At 47.2% G+C, this 17,706-nt stretch overlaps 1 protein-coding gene across 2 annotated transcripts in view; it reads left to right on the top strand.

Annotated features, from left to right (window-relative positions):
- LOC144124969 (uncharacterized) overlaps window positions 1–17,377 on the top strand; it is a 29,531-nt gene extending 12,154 nt beyond the window's left edge. The window contains exons 1-4 of one of the 2 annotated variants that reach the window (XM_077657962.1): window positions 8,272–8,645; window positions 12,092–12,227; window positions 13,219–13,274; window positions 16,254–17,377. In XM_077657962.1, coding sequence (XP_077514088.1) covers window positions 8,621–8,645; window positions 12,092–12,227; window positions 13,219–13,274; window positions 16,254–17,113 — 1,077 coding nt within the window. In that variant the 5' untranslated portion in view covers window positions 8,272–8,620 and the 3' untranslated portion in view covers window positions 17,114–17,377. Of the gene's footprint in view, window positions 1–8,271; window positions 8,646–12,091; window positions 12,228–13,218; window positions 13,275–16,253 lie in introns of those variants that run through there. The other variant, XM_077657963.1, reaches the window with a different exon arrangement.
- The last annotated feature ends 329 nt before the right edge of the window (window positions 17,378–17,706 follow it).

Raw genomic sequence — 17,706 nt, 5'->3', positions numbered from 1 at the left:
TTGCCTATTCATCAGCATATGGTCGTAAGGCAACGCATACACTATAGGTTCACTTTTATTCGCCAAGAAGAAATGCGGTTCCTGAAACAACTGAACATTGCTTCATCAGTTGTAAGGACTCACCTGTGTTCCGGGATGTCTTGCAACAGACGTTAAAAAATGGGATTTATTTGGTTTCTCATACCATACGATACGTCACCTGAGTGCAGTATGTATGTTTTGTTTTCTTTCTGGTCGGACTACACACCTTATGGAAAACTAGATTGATGGACCATTCTCTTTTTTTTTTGTACCGTTGAACGTCCTCAAATAATTACTTCTACATTACGTCGTTTTATTTCTTTAAAATTAAAATCATACGTTCTTGACGGGGGCCGAAGTACGTTTTTCGTTTCACTTTTGTCACCTAAACGATAAACACCATTCATCAAAAAAAAAAATACCACGTCAGGAGGTCCCTGTTTCCGTATGGGACTGAAGTTGGGCTTATTCGACAACGAAGGCCTACGTCACAGCTTTCCTGATGAACCATTCATGGAAGGCGAACACGAATTTCCAAGACATGCCATTCCACGAGACCTAGCATCCATGCTGGCTGAAGATGAGGACAACATAGCTCAGGTGTAAACACGAAGCTTCTGAAGAAATGAATATACCGTATATATGAGGGTAAGGACCGCAGTAGTATATGGCCTGCTCCTTCCAACATGGGAGCCGATGACCCTAAAAAAATATTAAATATATAGGTTGAAGTCAACTCCTCTACGCGTGTGCACGTATTCATCGAGAAGCTGCCAGATGACGACAGCTGCTTGCTTCTTTCATTACGATTTTCTAGCGTGCACCGCTGTGTAGCTGAGTGCTATCTCTGGGTGTCTTAAGGTTTCGTCCGCCCAGTTCGGCATCATTCTCATTTGTGCTATATATTGAGCCGTCCGTTTTGCAGTTTTGCTAACCGGACGACTAAAAAGAGCACCACTTCACCTCGTGTGCTGCTGGATTTTGAATGCATGGCGTGCTCAGTGCTCCGACGTCGTTGTTAAACGATTTAAAGTTACAGGCATTTCGAGTAGAATGAGCGGAATAGTTGGTTTATGGATTATGGGGGGTTTAACGTTCCAAAGCGACTCAGACTATGAGGGACGGCGTAGTGAAGGGCTCCGGAAATTTCGACCACCTGCGGTTCTTTAACGTGCACTGACATCGCACAGCACACGGGCCTCTAGAATTTTGTCTCCATCGAAATTCTACTACATTTACAGGGATGATGACGGCCCGAGATCAGCCGTAACAGCGACAGTTATAAAGATCCTTAAAGCTATTAGTAACTATGGACTGGATATAGCGTCGAACTGTAACGGGCAATAGAGTAGTTTCTTCAGAATATCCCTTGAAAACTGAACTGAATAATGCCGCTTTCAGGTGAGAGCCACACCCCGCCAAAATTTTGAAAAAAAAATTGGAGGAGATACACAAGCTCCGCCTTAAGAGTATGACGCGATAGCTTTAGTGTGTTAACGCCCATATAATGCCCCGTTTAAACAAGTCACACGACCATGCCTGCGTGGCCTAGGGGTTAGCATCCCATACAAAAATATCTTTAGACAATCTATAGAGTGTCCATAAACTTTTGTCTATAAAGTTTGTAGACACTCTATAGACAAACCCTACAGAACAGTCTATAGCCAATACGAATCTTATAGACAGTCTTTGTACAAGCTATAGATTTACACTTTTAGTAGACTTTTGTCTAAAGATTGTCTATAGACTATGAATAGACTAAAAGAAGTATTTATAGGAAGGTTATAGAGTCTATTAAATGTCTACATACTGGCTATAGACCATTTTTACAAGAGATGTACCACTCGGAATTTAAGGGTGCTGTAGGGTTCGATTCCCCTCAGCCTCCCATCTGATTTGAAAAGCACGAGTTGGCAGCTCCTCCCAAATCTTCCACGTCACGTGAAGTCGCACAACCCTGCGACCAATCTAAGCCCGGCCATGTCACCTGCCAACTACCACCTGCCAGAGCCACGCTTGTGATTCTTCGTGCACAACGCCGACAACGCCCGTTTTCGGGAGAACGGGGCCTTTAACGCTATCACGTTAAAAACGTGCGGCTCGTAACCACATATATACTGTGTGTCGCGGCTTCGGACAAGCGGGCTCAAGCGCCATTCTCTGCGCTGAATTTAGTTTCCCGAGAACAGCCCACCATGTAGATGGCGCTCCTCGCGCGCATGGGCAATAGAGACTCATCTGCGTGGGCCCGCTCAGGCCACGTATCGCGGGTTCATGAATCTCCTCCAAGGCTCTCCGTTGTTGAGCCTGGCCACCGGACGCCCACGATAGCGGAGCGTGGGATCGCGGCGGTGATTAGGCATCTCGGCAGCCAGCAGCAGAAGCAGCGAAGTGAGCAGGCAGTTACCTTACCCTTGACTCTGAAATGAAAGAGCCGCTAGGATTCTCCGCGGCGGCCCGTGTTCTCTCAAGCGTCGCCGGAATACCTTGCGAGCGCGTCTAACAATCGCGTCTCTTTATTCGGTCACTGAGAGTGCGCAAGGCGAAGAATACCGCGTCGCACATATTCCTCGACCTAGCACGCCGCTGCCAGGGTCTTAATTTTCTCGGAAAAACGCGCGTGAGCGTTGTGCATACGTGATCTGAAGGCTTCATTTGAATTCCACGTGCCGCGGGAGGCGCACCTTTGCAGCTGATATAGACATCTACAAAGCACTTGACCTGGTCTGCGTGGCGCCTGTACACACACACACGCTTTCTGAAAGTGCTGGTGAAACCACAAGGCTTGTCCTTGGTAGCAGTGTTATCTGCTTCTGCACGGTTCGCTACCGCTGTAACAATGCAGCTAGCCAACAATTCTGAAATTGTTTTTACGGGAATGTACAAGGGCTTCCTTGCAAAGGCAGGACCGTTTGTATTTGTTCCTTTTCACTGCACTTGTGGGTATTTTCCACACTTTAGGAGTGTTTTTTTTTACCGTGTACTAGCAAAGAAACGCCGTCAGCATTGCCTTCTCAGCGTTCCAATACCGCCAAGGTACCAGTCAGTGCTAAGTCTTCTAGTTCGCTTGTGGATACACTCTGTAACCGCAGTGTGCATTAGTGAAAGCACTGTCGTTTGCATTGTCAAGGTGAGACTGCGCTCTTAGAACTCTCGAGGCGAGAGTTAGCGCTCGCAAGGCTTTTCACGTGGGCTTCGATTCGGGTACAGATGACGTCATTGTGTGGAACAGCGGCCCCATACCCAGCAATTCTGCACAAAAGCATTTTTCAGCGGGAATCCGTTTATGAATTCAGTTTTTTTATATAATGTAAGATTTCACTATAACAATAAACATATCCGCAGATCACCCGACGGTAGTCTTGTATTTTTTTTTATATTCACACTTTTTTATATCGTCAAAAGCGTTCACCGTTGGTTTTCTGTGGAAGTCTTAACTGTTCGATGCGATCGATGGAAACGCCTTAAAAGAAAAATTTTGCTACATACCAGAATAATGTGCCATTACCTTCAATATTTCCACAACAGCGTCTTACAATTTTATAATTTTCAAAATTTTTACCCGAGAAAGCTGGGCTCGTATGCGGAGCAGAGAAAGACGCAGCCGTGGCCTGTTGCCATGGCGTCGCACATATTTGTTGTTGTTGTTGTTGCGTTAATAACTCATATCAGACGCAGCTGCTGCGTGTCAGGCTTGCGCCAGAGGCTGAAAGAAAAAAATCTGCGCCGACGCTGCAGTTGCTGCCTTCATTTCCTCCTCATTAATTGCTTTAGTAATTGCCTGCAGCGATTACTTGTGGTTAGCAATTTGCTGCAGTGATTACTTCATCAGGTCTCGGGAAGATACGAGTAGACGTTGGAAACTAGTTGTAGTAGCCCTAAGCCGGAACGTCAGTACACCGGTGAATAGAATCAGTTAGGCCCGAAGGTTTGATGAGTGTATCACGTTATTGTAAACTCAAATATATATATTCTCTTTATTAATCCACACCTCTAAGCAGCTGGGGAAGAATTAATAAAGGCTTTATTTCCAGGGGTCACAAATATGGGTCACAAAAAGATACTGACAAAAGAAATGTGGGGCGCTGAATAGTCTTTGTGCGGCCCGAAACAGCTCAGAGAAATATTTTATACTCTAGAGCGCGAGTGTGCATGTGCTCAATTTGTCCTGAATAATATGCGCAGGTTATTGTATTATGACATCATTTCCTACTTCCACTCTCTCGCCATTCTTGTAACCTCACCTTCCGCTTCATGGGCGTGGTCTATCAGACCAGGAGCGCGTTCCTCTGGCCAATCCCACCCTTCCTCACACTAAAGCTTTTTCTCTAGTTTAATGCTCATAGGAACATTTCATGCTGGTACGCTTTCCCAACGCTGACGGACCTGTTATTGTGAATTACGGTGTCGCACCATCGGCCACTTTTCTCTGAGCAAGTTCTTTATATCTCCAACTGTTTCGTTAACGATGGCCTTCTTCACTAACTGCACCAGGCGCTTTTTCGCCTTTACTCTCTTCTCCTTGTAGCCGCCGCGGTGGCTGAGTGGTTATGGCGCTCGGCTGCTGGCCCGAAAGACGCGGATTCGATCCCGGCCGCGGCGGTCGAATTTCGATGGAGGCGAAATTCTAGAGGCCCGTGTACTGTGCGATGTCAGTGCACGTTAAAGAACCCCAGGTGGTAGAAATATCCGGAGCCCTTCACTACGGCGTCCCTCATAGCCGCTTTGGGACGTTAAACCCCAATAAATCAAATCAAATCAAATCAAATCTCTTCTGCTTGCAAGGCTTGCAGTACACACATCGCGTTCAAGACTTAAGACCACGGCAGCCGCAAATGGAGAGAAATAATAAAAATAATAATTGGTTTCTGAGGAAAGGAAATGGCGCAGTATCTGTCTCATATATCGTTGGACACCCGAACCGCGCCGTAAGGGAAGTGATAAAGGAGGGAGTGAAAGAGGAAAGAGGTGCCGTAGTGGAGGGCTCCGGAATAATTTCGACCACCTGGGGATCTTTAACGTGCACTGACATCGCACAGCGCACGGGCGCCTTAGCGTTTTTCCTCCATAAAAAGCAGCCGGCGCGGTAGGGTTCGAACCCGGAAACTCCGGATCAGTAGCCGAGCGCCCTAACCACTGAGCCACCGCGGCGGGAGAGAAATCGACGAACCTAAATTCCACCGCTGCGTGGGTGCGCATCCTGCAGCTAGAGGGCGCTCTGTGACTGTGCTCATGCGTGTAAGTGTGGTGTTCAACTTAAAGCTCCACGCTACGCTTCCGGGCGGCGACCTTCCTTTCTCGGAGCAACGGACTTTCTGGGTTTCACTGGCCCGTGAAACCTTGCTGCAGACGGTACACATGCCACAGAGCGTTCACGCATAACAAAGCGACACACGCCAACCGCCGCGCGGGTTTCCTCTGCAGAAACAATTCAAGTCACCCCGCCTACTCTAGAGCTATTGGTCGTTGTCGTTGCCTTGCGCAACGTCCAGCAACAACCACAGCCATCTCGCCCAAGGCTCTTGTCGTTCAATCTAGGCAATTTGCACTGAGGAAACCGGCAAGTGAAGGCAAGGGTTTCGCAAGGCTACATGCATTCGAAAGGCCCGTGGAGTTGGAAAGGAAGGATCCGCGAAGCTCGGATAAAGCATTTTCGGCAGTCATGTGGTTAACAGATGTCGTGTGCGACCGCTCAGCAGCTCTCACTTTTTTTTCCCCCTTGTATGTGTCGACACACAAGGAAAAGCACGTGCTTCTGAATCGCAGCTATAAAGTGGTGTTCGGTTGCGGGCGAAGGTAACCACGCGCTTCGTAGTAGATGTAGAGCTTTTTTTTTTTTTGCGAAAGCCAGTCGCCCTAAAAAAGTTGCACAAAAAGACGAAGAAAAGGAGAAAAAAAACCTTGCAAAGGGTACTGGAGCGGAACTCTTTCCTATTGTCTGCTCGTTTATGTCATTGTTTGGCTGTTATCGCAATCCCCCGAGGTCGTATCATGTACAGTGTCAATTGTGGTCGATGACATCAACCAAGAGAGTGTATTCTGCGTATAAGTTTCGCTCACAATGGCAACGCGAATTATTGGCGCTGCAGTAACATAGCTGATAGCGAAGCTGCAATGACGGCCCAGTTGCAAAACGCGCGCCAACGATAATCTCACGGAGGCGCTCGTCGCGAGAGTCGTGGCCGTTTCATTGTTCCTTAGCGAGACGTAATCATGTCGCGAAATGCCCGCGCGTACTAGACTCTCTTAAATATCTCGGTTCTAAGCAGAAACCTTCAGCGTTGTGCATGTCGTAAGAATGGCGACTTTCACCGATTCGCCTCTTGCTTCCTTTGTATCTTACAATAATTTGTTTTAACGGTCCGTAAACATTCAGCATTCTGAGACTGTTAAATCAGAAATCAGTTAAGAGGTATCAATTAACAGGTGTGGACAAAAGTAAACGAAGCACGCTTTTTGCTCCTAATATTTTTCACGGATTTCCTCATTGAAATTGGCAGCTATGGTATGTGCATGTTGGTAGTTCATGCTAGTGAGCTTCCTCACGGTCAAATAATGTTGCTTAGATTCCTAAAAGGTAAGCGTGACTGCCCTTGGAACGGAATGGCGTGCTTCGTTTACTTATGTCCGCACCTGTATACTACCTATATCGACAAATTTACAGACTGTATAAGCCAGTCTATGAACTTAAGTTACGACCTTGCCTATATTTAGCCCACTTTGATCTATAAGCTGCCTATAAGGATAAAAACTTATGTATAGACTGTTTCTAGACAAGCATTACACATACTTGGTCATGGCCCGCACGTTTTCCTGCACATCATCGTTTTCTCGTCCACAAGGAACTGAAATGTGGGCACATTTCAGTGCCTGTCACGTAGACAAGGAACGTGGGCAAGGAACCTGAAATACACCAGCCCTGGGGCGCATAGCGCACGACAGCAGAAGCAGAGCCCTGTCTTTCCTTATTCTCCCGAGGGCTGGAGAACTGTGACCGGGTGGGTTAAAGAAAAATCCGTGACAAGGAGGCGCCAGCAGGTCGCTCTTAATGTGAAGCTTATCGGTTGGCTATCGGCGGTAACTAGTTTGACAGCGCTGCTCCAGCCGCCACAGAAAAAGGTTGCACAGCGATGACGTCCGGACTGGGGCGTATGTGCAAGCGCCTAGTCGTGGTTAATCACTTATGTGTAAAATGCAGCTACTACAGCCCATTCAACGGTGCTCTCCCGGTCCGCACGCATTCCTGGTTGCCATCACTCGCAGTACCTACGAAGATGAACACGGGTACGACCTTGATAGCGTTAGACGAAGGTAATGAGTACTAATAGTTGAGGGTTAGTGGCAGAGCGACGAGTAAGGACGTACAGATAATCCAGCAGCTGTTCCCGCAAAAAAAATCAGACATTTTAGGTAGCTAGTTAAGACGGACATGTTCCGTCATGTTGTACCGATTTCAACATCTCAATCGTGCTGTCGGTAGCTCAAGCTGCCGAAGTGCAGGCGCGAGCGATGCGAAAAGGGAACAAGCGAATGCGGTGCAGATACGGGCTGTTCCAGAAATCGAGCGTACGCCCCGTCTCTACATTTGCGCAACATTTGCGCGCACACGATGCAGCTGGTCGCACTGCTGCCTCGCAGCGCTTACTCAGAGATGGGACGCTTAGTACAACGGGCGAGAGTGATCGATTTCGCACTCCCTTCCCACACCCACGCGCAGTCCGTTGTGAAATCGAGTCGGGCGCGTGATTCACCGCGATCCTCTCGCTTGTGAGCGGATCCCGAAGAACGAAACTTCATTGCGCCGAACCTTATCCTTCCCAGCCATGGGAACGGAGGCGACGGGAGCGAGCGAGCGAGAGAGAGAGAGAGGCAGATAGAGGAGGTCAGTCCTGCTCTCCCTACGTACACACATCGCACCTGGGTCGCTCCAAAAGCCGACTAAACACGGGCCGCGTCAGTTCCGCAAAGCGCTACAAGTAAAAAAAAAAAGGCAGGCGGACGAAGCGGCATGCGGATAGGAAGGAGGCTGGGTTCGGCTACAACGGCGTTTCACAACCCCGCAGAGACTTACCTACATCCCCTCCTCCTCCACTTGCCTCTGCTCTCTTGGCGCGGCGCGTCAAAGCAGAGGCGTCCTGGCGCGGTTTATGCATCCATCGGCCGTCTCGTCGTGCAGTGGGCAAAGGCGCGGCGGCGCTCGCCAGGTACTATACATACTCCTACACTGGAGGCAACGTCCACCGGTGGAAAGTGCAAAAGAGAAGCAAAGTCTGTGCATGCCGTTGTTGCGGCATTATCTCGCACAGCGGGCAAGAAAGCGAGCGAGCAAAAGTGGCCCTGCTGATAGCGGGATACGACGGTTCGCTCGCGCCGTCGTTACACGGACGAGGTGTTGGAGTGCTGCAGAGCTCCCAGACATCGCTGTCGCAAGGTTGCCAGCCGTCGTGGTCCGTGCCGTGATCGTTATTTTGAATAGTGGAGAGTGCGTGTATGTGTGGTGTCGGTCATCATTTCGTTCGTCGCAGTGGTGACGGTGCGTGGAATATTAACACTGCTTCTTCCGCGTCTGTGCCCGTTCGTTGTATCTGCGGAACTAGGGATGCAAAGAAAGTGGATATCAGAAGGTAAGTCGCTTGGACTGCGGTGCTTATTATATGTCCGCTGTAATCAAGTCCTGCTTGCGTGCGATAACGTGCGACCGCGTGACTAGAAGAATTTGTTGAAATGGTATTTTCTTTCCTTTTTTTCTTTTTTTGGTTTTAACGTACGCTAGGTCATATGCACTGAGACAGCTTCTGGTTTTTTACTTTTTTTAATGGATCCGTGATTCTTGCTGGAAAGGGGAAACTAGCACATTCTGTGTCCTTGACACATGTGCCCTCGACTTCACCGGTACCTCTGGTTTCCTGCTGCGGCAGCACGTGCTTGGTTGTACTGGCACAGCTGGTTGTCCTCACGACCTGCTTACTGTCAGCGTGCGCGCGAATTAACGATGTCGCCATTCATCATGCATCAAAGAAATTTTCATACAGCACATTTGGTGGAACGCCGACCAAATTAGCCCGCCACCACACAACCCTTTTTTCCCCTTTTATTAGTCCTCACGAAAGGTTAAAAAAGACCGTAAGTGAAAAAGAGAGGGAGCCCGGACCAGCATAGTTTTGCCGAACTTAGATACGATTGAACATTAAGGAAAAAGCGCTAAGTTCTCCATGACATTCACGCATACTTGAGCTAATGACGTGGTGCACCATAGTCGATGCTCAAAACTTCCTGGTGTTTACCGATTCCGTTGGCGCCGAGCGTTGAAACGACCTCTAGAAGGCCCGAAACTGAAATATTCGCGGAATTATTCTCACCGGCAACGCTTGCTCCAACCGCATGAAACTTCTTTGCGTGTACTCTCAGGGGATCTCTCGTCAGTGTTACTTCCGGTTCGGATGTCCCTACATCGTTTCTGTGAGTAGGAAACGAAGGCCAGATAAAGTCCGTTTTCAAGACATCCAGGCAGTGCGTCATTTTCACGTCGTCTTACTTTGTTTGGAGAATGATATTCACAGGACAAGTGCCTTGCTAATTCTGTCCTCTTGGAACAATGTGGAAGTTAATTATGTGAATAAACGGTCTAGGCTTTTTATACGAATGTACAGGATATGCAGGCGCGAACGTCTTGTCCTCTTTCGTGCAGTGTAGTCTTCTTAAGTAACAGTGTAATAATTGGCTGGCACCCAGACTTTGGCTCGTGATAACCGCCGATAAGGCAACCCATTCTAGGTAACCATTGATAAAAGCTTACAATTCCCGAACAGCTTTCTCGTAGGAGAAGGGTCTTGAATCAGGCCCTAAAGTTGCTAATTTGCCCTATATTGAAGACTTTAGAGAAGCATTTGTGACTGGGGACAAATAACCAATGCCACGCTGAGCGGATTTTTGAACTCGTCAAGCCTTTTACAGTGGTACTTGTACGGCGAACTTCCACGGAGACAAACGCCGTTGCCTGCCGCTTAGCATGTCGTGACAGAAAACTCCCGCACACACATGCTAGACAATGCGATTGTTATTCAGGGGCCGTAGTTTGAAACGATCCTTTTCCCGATTCATTCTTCATTGCTCCACCCTTTTATAATTGGTAGCTGCGACTTGTGACGTCATGACTGAGAGCTAAACAAGCAGTGTTATTTGCAGGCTGCGGTGTTGGGTGTGGTGCTGACAAAAGGCGAGGTAAGCAAAGGAATGCATTGAGAAAAGTCTCACCCGAGAGTTGTGCAGTGTGAGTGCACGTTAAAATATCCCAGATGGTCGAATCTCCTACACTACACGGCGAATCTCTCTCTCTTCCTTCTTCTCCCTCCTCCATCCCTTCCCTCACGGCGCAGTTGAGGTGCTCACCGAGAAGTGAGACAGTTACTGCGCCTTTGTTTTCCTCAAAACCAATTTATTATTTTTTTTTTGAAGGCCTCCAGATGGTTCTCGGCCATAAGGCTATGTGGGCGCCGGAGGACAGTGTGCTCTCTCGAGTCACGTGGTGCAGATCACGAGAGAGCGTTGTCGGGAGAGGTGCAGCACAGCTACCGCTACCTCTCTTCTCTGAAGAATCGGGCAGCAACGATATAAATAAAAAATGAAATACTTTTGCTCTGCGACTTTTCACTTCACAGACCTAATCGGGCATAGCTTGCCACATGTTAGGAAACGCGCTTAGGCAGGCTTAAAATCTGCAAATGTACTCGTAAATTACCGAAAACGCTGTGCTTTCTAGAACGTTTCCGAACATGTGGGGCATGCGCACACCGTGTCCTTAAGTACCCGCTATCGACCCATTGTTATCGCGACGCATTCAAACACACGCTTCCGCCGAAGAAAGTTTATCTCTGACTCACGCGCACTCCACGCGAATTCGACTGAAAAAGCACTGCCCACATCACCTGTTGCTCTCGAACGAAGGCTGATCTCTCAGCTATGCTCGAGAGGAAAGATATTAGCACCGAAGGAAATAATGGGGCCGAACGTTCATTATGTGCAAGATAACAATGAGCGCAGAAAATGTTGCCGCTCCTACTGATCTCCTAACACGCAGGGATGATTTTCGTGCGTGCTGTAGAGGGAGCATGAAAGTCGACATTCTGTAAGAGTATAAAGTTTTGCTCACCGTTGTCCTATATCGCTGCCGTTGTCGCTTTCGAAGGGGGCTAACTGCGAATATGTATAATTATAATCATAACTATATAATAATTATATTGCTGCATATTATGTATAACTATATTGCTGCATTCCAATGACAGACGCTGCTTTGAATGAAAATGGTGGTTTAGTGAGCTATAAAATGCAAAAAAAAATTAGACAGGTGGCGCCATCACCGGCAGAATTTGCAAGTAAACTTCGAGCGGATCCTATAGAGGCTAGTCTACACCGCTTTGCATTTGAATCAGAGATCACGGTGTTCTTTTCTGCGTAGTCGTCCCGAGTTGGAATGGAGTGGAGGAAAAATTTCTTAATGCTATTTTTTAAGCAATAAATGCGTTTTGCTGCCGGAAGAGCATTAACAGATCAAGTAAAGAAAGAAACATACAATCGATTTTTACCAAAAGCAAAAACTGGATGGGGTCAGTCCTGTAGACCCTTAGACGCTTTGCATGACACCGCCTGGAGCTTGCAAAAACTCCGTTTGAAAAACAAAAAGTCTCCAGAGTGGATGTGGGCAGAAAGCGCTCTCAGAAACCCACATTCCTGTGCTCTAATTCAAGTTTATCTTGGAAATTTGGGGCACAATCGCGCCTTTTCAAGACGACTTGGCAGCAAAACAATAAACGTGTGCGTCGACGAATGGCGAAAGATAAAACGCCAACGCGTGAGTAAAACGAGGCTGTTTCGTGCATTCGCGCGGCTATTAGTGCCCGCTGTCTCCACCTGCCAAAGTTATCGCTCTGCGGTGGCAAAACGCTCATTGTCTCACGGTGAGAACTGTTGGCCGCGCCGGACACGAAAGTTGTTCTTCGGGTTCGTGAGCGGGGCGCCGGCCCCACCCACTTCGAAGTGCCAGGTGTAATCGCTGCCCGCTTCATGCACGCAGGTATTACGAAAGATGCCGATCTCGACGACTGCGTTGGCGTGGCCTCGCCCGCCTTCGAGAGGCCAGCGTTTCAAAGGCAGACGTCCGAGGTCATCTCCGCCATCGATGAGCCGACAGAGAACATCAATCTCAGCTGGTAAGGCTGTAGGGTCATTTGGCGCCGGGTACGTTGTCCGCCGCCTTAGTTCCGCGCTTTCATCGTAAACCTTCAAAGCGGGCGTCTAAGTAGGCCGCTCCGATAGCCTGTTTGGCACTAATTTACCGAGATTGCCAGCTCTGCAATGCCTATGAGGAAAAAAGTGACTCGATAGCTGTAACGTTATCCTCGTGGAACAAGAAGGTCGTTGGATTTTTTCCCTTAATTATGCCCATTGGTAAAGTTCGAAACATTGGGAGCGGTAAAGAACGAAGTAATGTGTTAGACAAACACGTCCTTGCATATGCATATTCATGCAGCGGCCCGTTTTTGTTATTCGAAGAAAACTTCACCGCCAGTCGAATAATGAAGTAACTTTTTGTTTTAATTTCGAGTTTATGCGCCTGTTTAAGTGCAGGCAGGGCAGTGTCCTCTTATAAAAAATGGTCTATAGGCAGTCTATAGACTTCATATAAACTCTTTTGCCTTTCTATAGATTTTCTTTTTTCTCTATCTATAGTCTATAGACTGTCTATAGACAAAAGACTACTAAAAAGAGTGTTTGGCCATAAATCTATAGATTGTCTGTAAACTGTCAATGAGATTTGTATTGCCTATAGCCTTTTCTCTAGGATTAGTCCTAGAGAAAAGGCTATAGGCAATACAAAATAGGCAGTCTATAGAATTTATAGACAGAAGTCTATAGACTGCCTAAAGAAATTTTGTAAGGGTTGTTTTCATTTCTTTTTATCTTGCCCAATCTAGCCAATGTTTAAGTGGGCTTGGTCAAACTATTCCTCAAGAAACTCGAGTTTATGATGAGAAAAGCTAATCCGCCGTATAAAAAAAAAATGGAAAGGGCGATAAAGTGAAATATAAAGAATGTATTTCTACGAATATTAGGTACTCGGGCTAAATTTTGACGACGAGTTTCATGATGCATTTGTTCCCTCACTGCATTTTCGATCTTGTTCTTTTTTGCTTGCTGCAGGAACGCGCCTGAGTTCTACAAAAGATTGAAACGTTTTCGGCGGCCTCAAGTTGAATGTGAGTGACAGGTAATTTGGAGTGAGCCTGAACACTTGCAGAACACTTGCAGAGAAATTTTTCTAGTTGCCCTAGGCAACACAAAGCACCGGCGAGAGCATCGCACACGCAGTGGTAGCTTTCTCACTAATCGTTAATTTTCAAGGAACGTTGATGCAAAGAAACAAGGAGGCATTTTTTTGTTGCAATTTTTTAGCCTTGTGGCTTGTGGTGGAAAATGTCAGGCCCGAAAAGCGGCGTGGAAAAAAAAAACTCAAATAGTTTGGCAGTGTGTTCTCCTGTTGTCCGCCTCGTTGTCGTACTCGGGAGACAGCTCAGACCTGGCTGAGGCAGCTTGTTGCCAAATGCACTGGATGCATGAAAACTGCAACGCTTCAGCCTAAATTCTATACCAAACATATTCAGTATATCTAGTCTTAAGACAGATATAATTCAAACTTTGGCGAACTGATATATGAAAGCTGATTTATTAAGGTAGTTTCCTGCTAGCTCAGTTCTACAAATTATATGTTCGTGACTATTTACGCTCTTTTGCAGTACTGAAAGGGTATAGAATTAGAACATTTATTTGTTTTGCGGAATCAGATTGCTTATTTAAACAGAAAAAATAAAAAAATTCTGCGTAGTCATCTGGATCCTTAGCCGCTGTGGCTAGTGATGGATCCATTACAAACACTATCAAGCATAAAAAAAATCAATTTATGGAGAAATGCTACGAACAACATGTATTGAGCTTGGTCCGTTGAATTTCTTGCTAAGATAGTAGCGTTTTAGCGATGGCACAAAGTTTGACGCTTGTGTACACTACCCAAAAGCAAGTCTCATACAAAGGCAGACTGCCACGCCTGAGACCCCAACGCATTTGTCAGTTCTCAGTAACGTCCAGTGAGTTGTTTGAATGATTGCTTGTGGCGCATAGTAAGAACTGAAGGTAATAAGAAATTGCGAGGTCTGGTAAACATCAAGAGAGACTAAGCTCATAATTTCTCGACGCACTGCCTCTGGTATGGTGCGTTGTCACATAACAGCCGTTAAGCACCTATTCTTGGTCTGATGGTCTCTGTTGTAAGGTTGTAATTTGTTCCACAAAAGAAATATTTTGATCCACAACGCCTAGCTTAACAGTAAAAGCATGTCCTTGCAGTGATATTTTCAAAATGTCGTCCGATTTTTTCCGAGTGGAAAAGAATCATCCATAATGCATCACCTATCATATTCATAAGCAAGCAACTACAGTATATCACGTGCTTCAGTTTCCTTGAAGAAAACGGAATCATAGATTTAATTTCCATCAGGACAAGGTAGGTTATGCTTCTGTTCATTCTCCTCCCACGTCAGGACACTTGAAACCAATCGCGAAGACGTTTCTCTTGGTAAGACACCGACGGTAGGTTAACGTGAACTCTCCGCGCTAAAATTTTCTCATACGACACCACAAAAGGCAGCCAAGTGAGAGTTTAAATCCTCGAACTGATATCGTGAGACGTAAAATCCCTTTTTAAAAGCATGATTTTCAGCTCGGCTTGACGAAAGTGGCTACTTTTAGGAACGAAGTCCAATGAGCCTTTGAGGCGGTACCTCGATGTAAGCTGTCTGCTTGCTTCAAAATTCTTCAAAATTCTTCAAAATGCTTGCTTCAAACCTTCAAAATTTTGATTTCATTTACGAAGCCTTACACTCCATTGAATGATATGTAGTAACACGATAAGACTTGGCACACAGGGTGATCATCCTAGCTGTTGAACACAAAAAAGCCGGCGCGAAATATAAAAGTTTTATGCAAAAAAAATGCTCAGGGTTAAAGAAGCCGAGATAGTCAGAATTATCCCAGAGTGGCCTACTACTGCACCCCTCTTAGCAAACAGTAACCAAAAAAAAAGCCTAATTTATCTTAATTCCTCTCGTTTATTCAATCCTTAGACAGTTAAAGCACTGTGTAAGTCGCCATGTGCTACCGTTGGAAAAATTTGCGTGTTCATATTTTTTTGTCCACAATGTTACCCAAATTTTTTAAAAGTGTACGGAACTATGCTGTGCTTTATGCGTTATGTCTAAGCATTGCTCAGGTGCAAATGACGAATATTTTGCTGTGTCATGGTCACGCGGTTGAACCACTGGATTTTTTTTGTTTGCAATAAGGCAGGAAAAGCAACCATTATATATTGTTATTTCTGTCTCCTTCGCACTCTTTTTATTTTCATTTTACTCTTCACTTTTTCTCCCGGCTGCTTCTTTCTTCTCTGTCCTTGCTTCTTTTCCCTGCTTTTCACACGCTTTTTGCCCTTTCTGTTCTGTGTTTGAACATTGACTTCGTCAAAGGCGCACGCACTCGGTGCTTTAAGCGAGTAAAGGCACATGTGGCAGATAAAATTTCTTTGGACGACACATTTTATCTTGGACTACATACAAATTTAATTAATATTAGCTGTCGTGTTGAATTTCTCGCAACACGCACTTAGCCAACTCCAAATTTTGCAAGTGAGTTTAGCATTTATTGGCAAGCTGCACGAAGTCAATGGCATGAGCTGGTCGTGTCACTAGCCACAACCTGCCCTCTTGTCGAGAGCAGAAATTTGGGGTCGTGTAAGCGCATAGTAGGATGACAGGTAAGTTTTCCGATCCAGCCTTGCCTCAAACTCTGCAAGCGCTCTGCATATATGAGTTGGAGGCATAGGGGCAGTTATATAGATGTGAGTAATTACAGGACACGTCTGTCACTGAATGCGATGGCATTCGTTGACTTGATACCCGTCCATTCGACCGCAGATTCGACAGCGCCCGTTCTTCACTTTGCATGCAGAGCATGGACTGCTTCTTTCGTCCTGCTCAGTGACTTTTTTTGCTGCTCTGATTTCGCCACGCTAATGCGATGCAACGCCTATCTCTCTGAGACATGTTTCCTTGCGTGGTACGGACACTGTGTGGCCTCTAAAAGTCGCCTGCCCTAATGTCACATTCCTTGCGACTCTCTTCTCGAAGGTGACACGTGGAATCCGAACCGCTGGGCCAGCTGTCCCGAAGTGGTGCCCTCGCCCCAGGCACTCGGGACACCCAACCCCAGCGTGCGATTCTACGTCGGGACCAGTCCTTCGGGCCACAGCATCAGCGACGACGACGAAGAGGCACGCTACAAGACGTACCTCTACTACCTCCTCAGCACCACGCGGAGCGCGAGCTCCGAGATCCGCTTCCTGGACATCTTCCAACAGGCGCAGGACAACATCCGCGCCCTTCCTCGCCAAGAGAGCAACTGCACTCTGGACGTGATACTCTCTTCCCGGCAGCACCTGTCGTACTCACCCTCACACTCCTCTTCCACGGGCCAAAGGGCCTCCTGGTCGTCGGGTGTCGACGAATGCTTCAACAGGAGGCGCCTGGTGCTAGGAGCTCACGATGACGTCACCGAGAGAGTGTTACCTTTCGGACACCATCACGCCTACTCCCAGCCAGTTAGCCACGAAGGATCTCGCGTCAGCGTGGCCACCATAAGTGCTTCCGTGAGCGAAAAGGTGCCAATACCGAGGACGCTGAACGGCGCTCGCAACACGCGCAACGGCAACTTATGGTGTCGCGCCTACGACAACCCGTGTTTCGTCAAGACGGGCAGCCCGGAGCCCTCGTTCCAGGAGAGGCCTTCTTCCGCGATGTGCAGTGTTTCCAGCGGGGCCCGCGTGGTGGCGCAACAACCGGCGCCTGTTCCGCAGACCGACTTGCTGCTTCGCGACCGCAAGTGCAGTGTGTTCGACGCGCGCAGGTTAAACGCCATTCTCCGATACATGTTCTGCTGTGACTGCTGTACGTGGGACACGGAAAACACGCGCCGCTCACCGCAGGCGTAGCGACTGCGTCGAACGCGTTGACCGATTTGTGATGTGATACGTGCCCGCACCCAGAACGTGCGTTTACAAGGCTAAAGCTTGCCAAGAAACAGAAGTGCTCGTCGCGTTATTCGCGTTATTGCAGAAGGAAAAAGAGAAAAATGCAATGTTAGTCGAGGGCTTTTTCAAGATTGTTTTGTATTGCGAAAACACTTTTAGTAATTTTTTAGGGCAATTTATTATTCTCATAAAAATGAGGCACATGGTGCCCTTTGTTTCGCCTTTTATTCCAGAGTTGATATGCAGTTCCCGAAACCATGGCTGTGGTAATCCAAGCCCTTGTACTATAAGGGAAAAAAATAACTGATCCCCCCCAAGCCCCCTCCAATTTGCGAACCGTGTCGCCATGCATATGGGCCCACATGCCCTCCACGAGAAGACGCACACTCCTGGTGCACTGCGCCGGTCTTGACACCAGGATTCGTCGTCAGGTGGGCCCAGGCCTCTAACTGTATGAAAATGAAATTTTTTGTTGGGGAAAGGAAATGGCGCAGTATCTGTCTCACATCTCGGCGGACGCCTGAACCGCGCCGTAAGGGAAGGTTGATGAAGGA

The sequence above is a fragment of the Amblyomma americanum genome, chromosome 3 (assembly GCF_052857255.1).
Source record: "Amblyomma americanum isolate KBUSLIRL-KWMA chromosome 3, ASM5285725v1, whole genome shotgun sequence".
NCBI classification, from domain to species: Eukaryota; Metazoa; Arthropoda; class Arachnida; order Ixodida; family Ixodidae; genus Amblyomma; species Amblyomma americanum.
The sequence above is the reverse complement of the archived record's forward strand: the minus strand, read 5'-3'. Positions and strand labels throughout refer to the sequence as shown.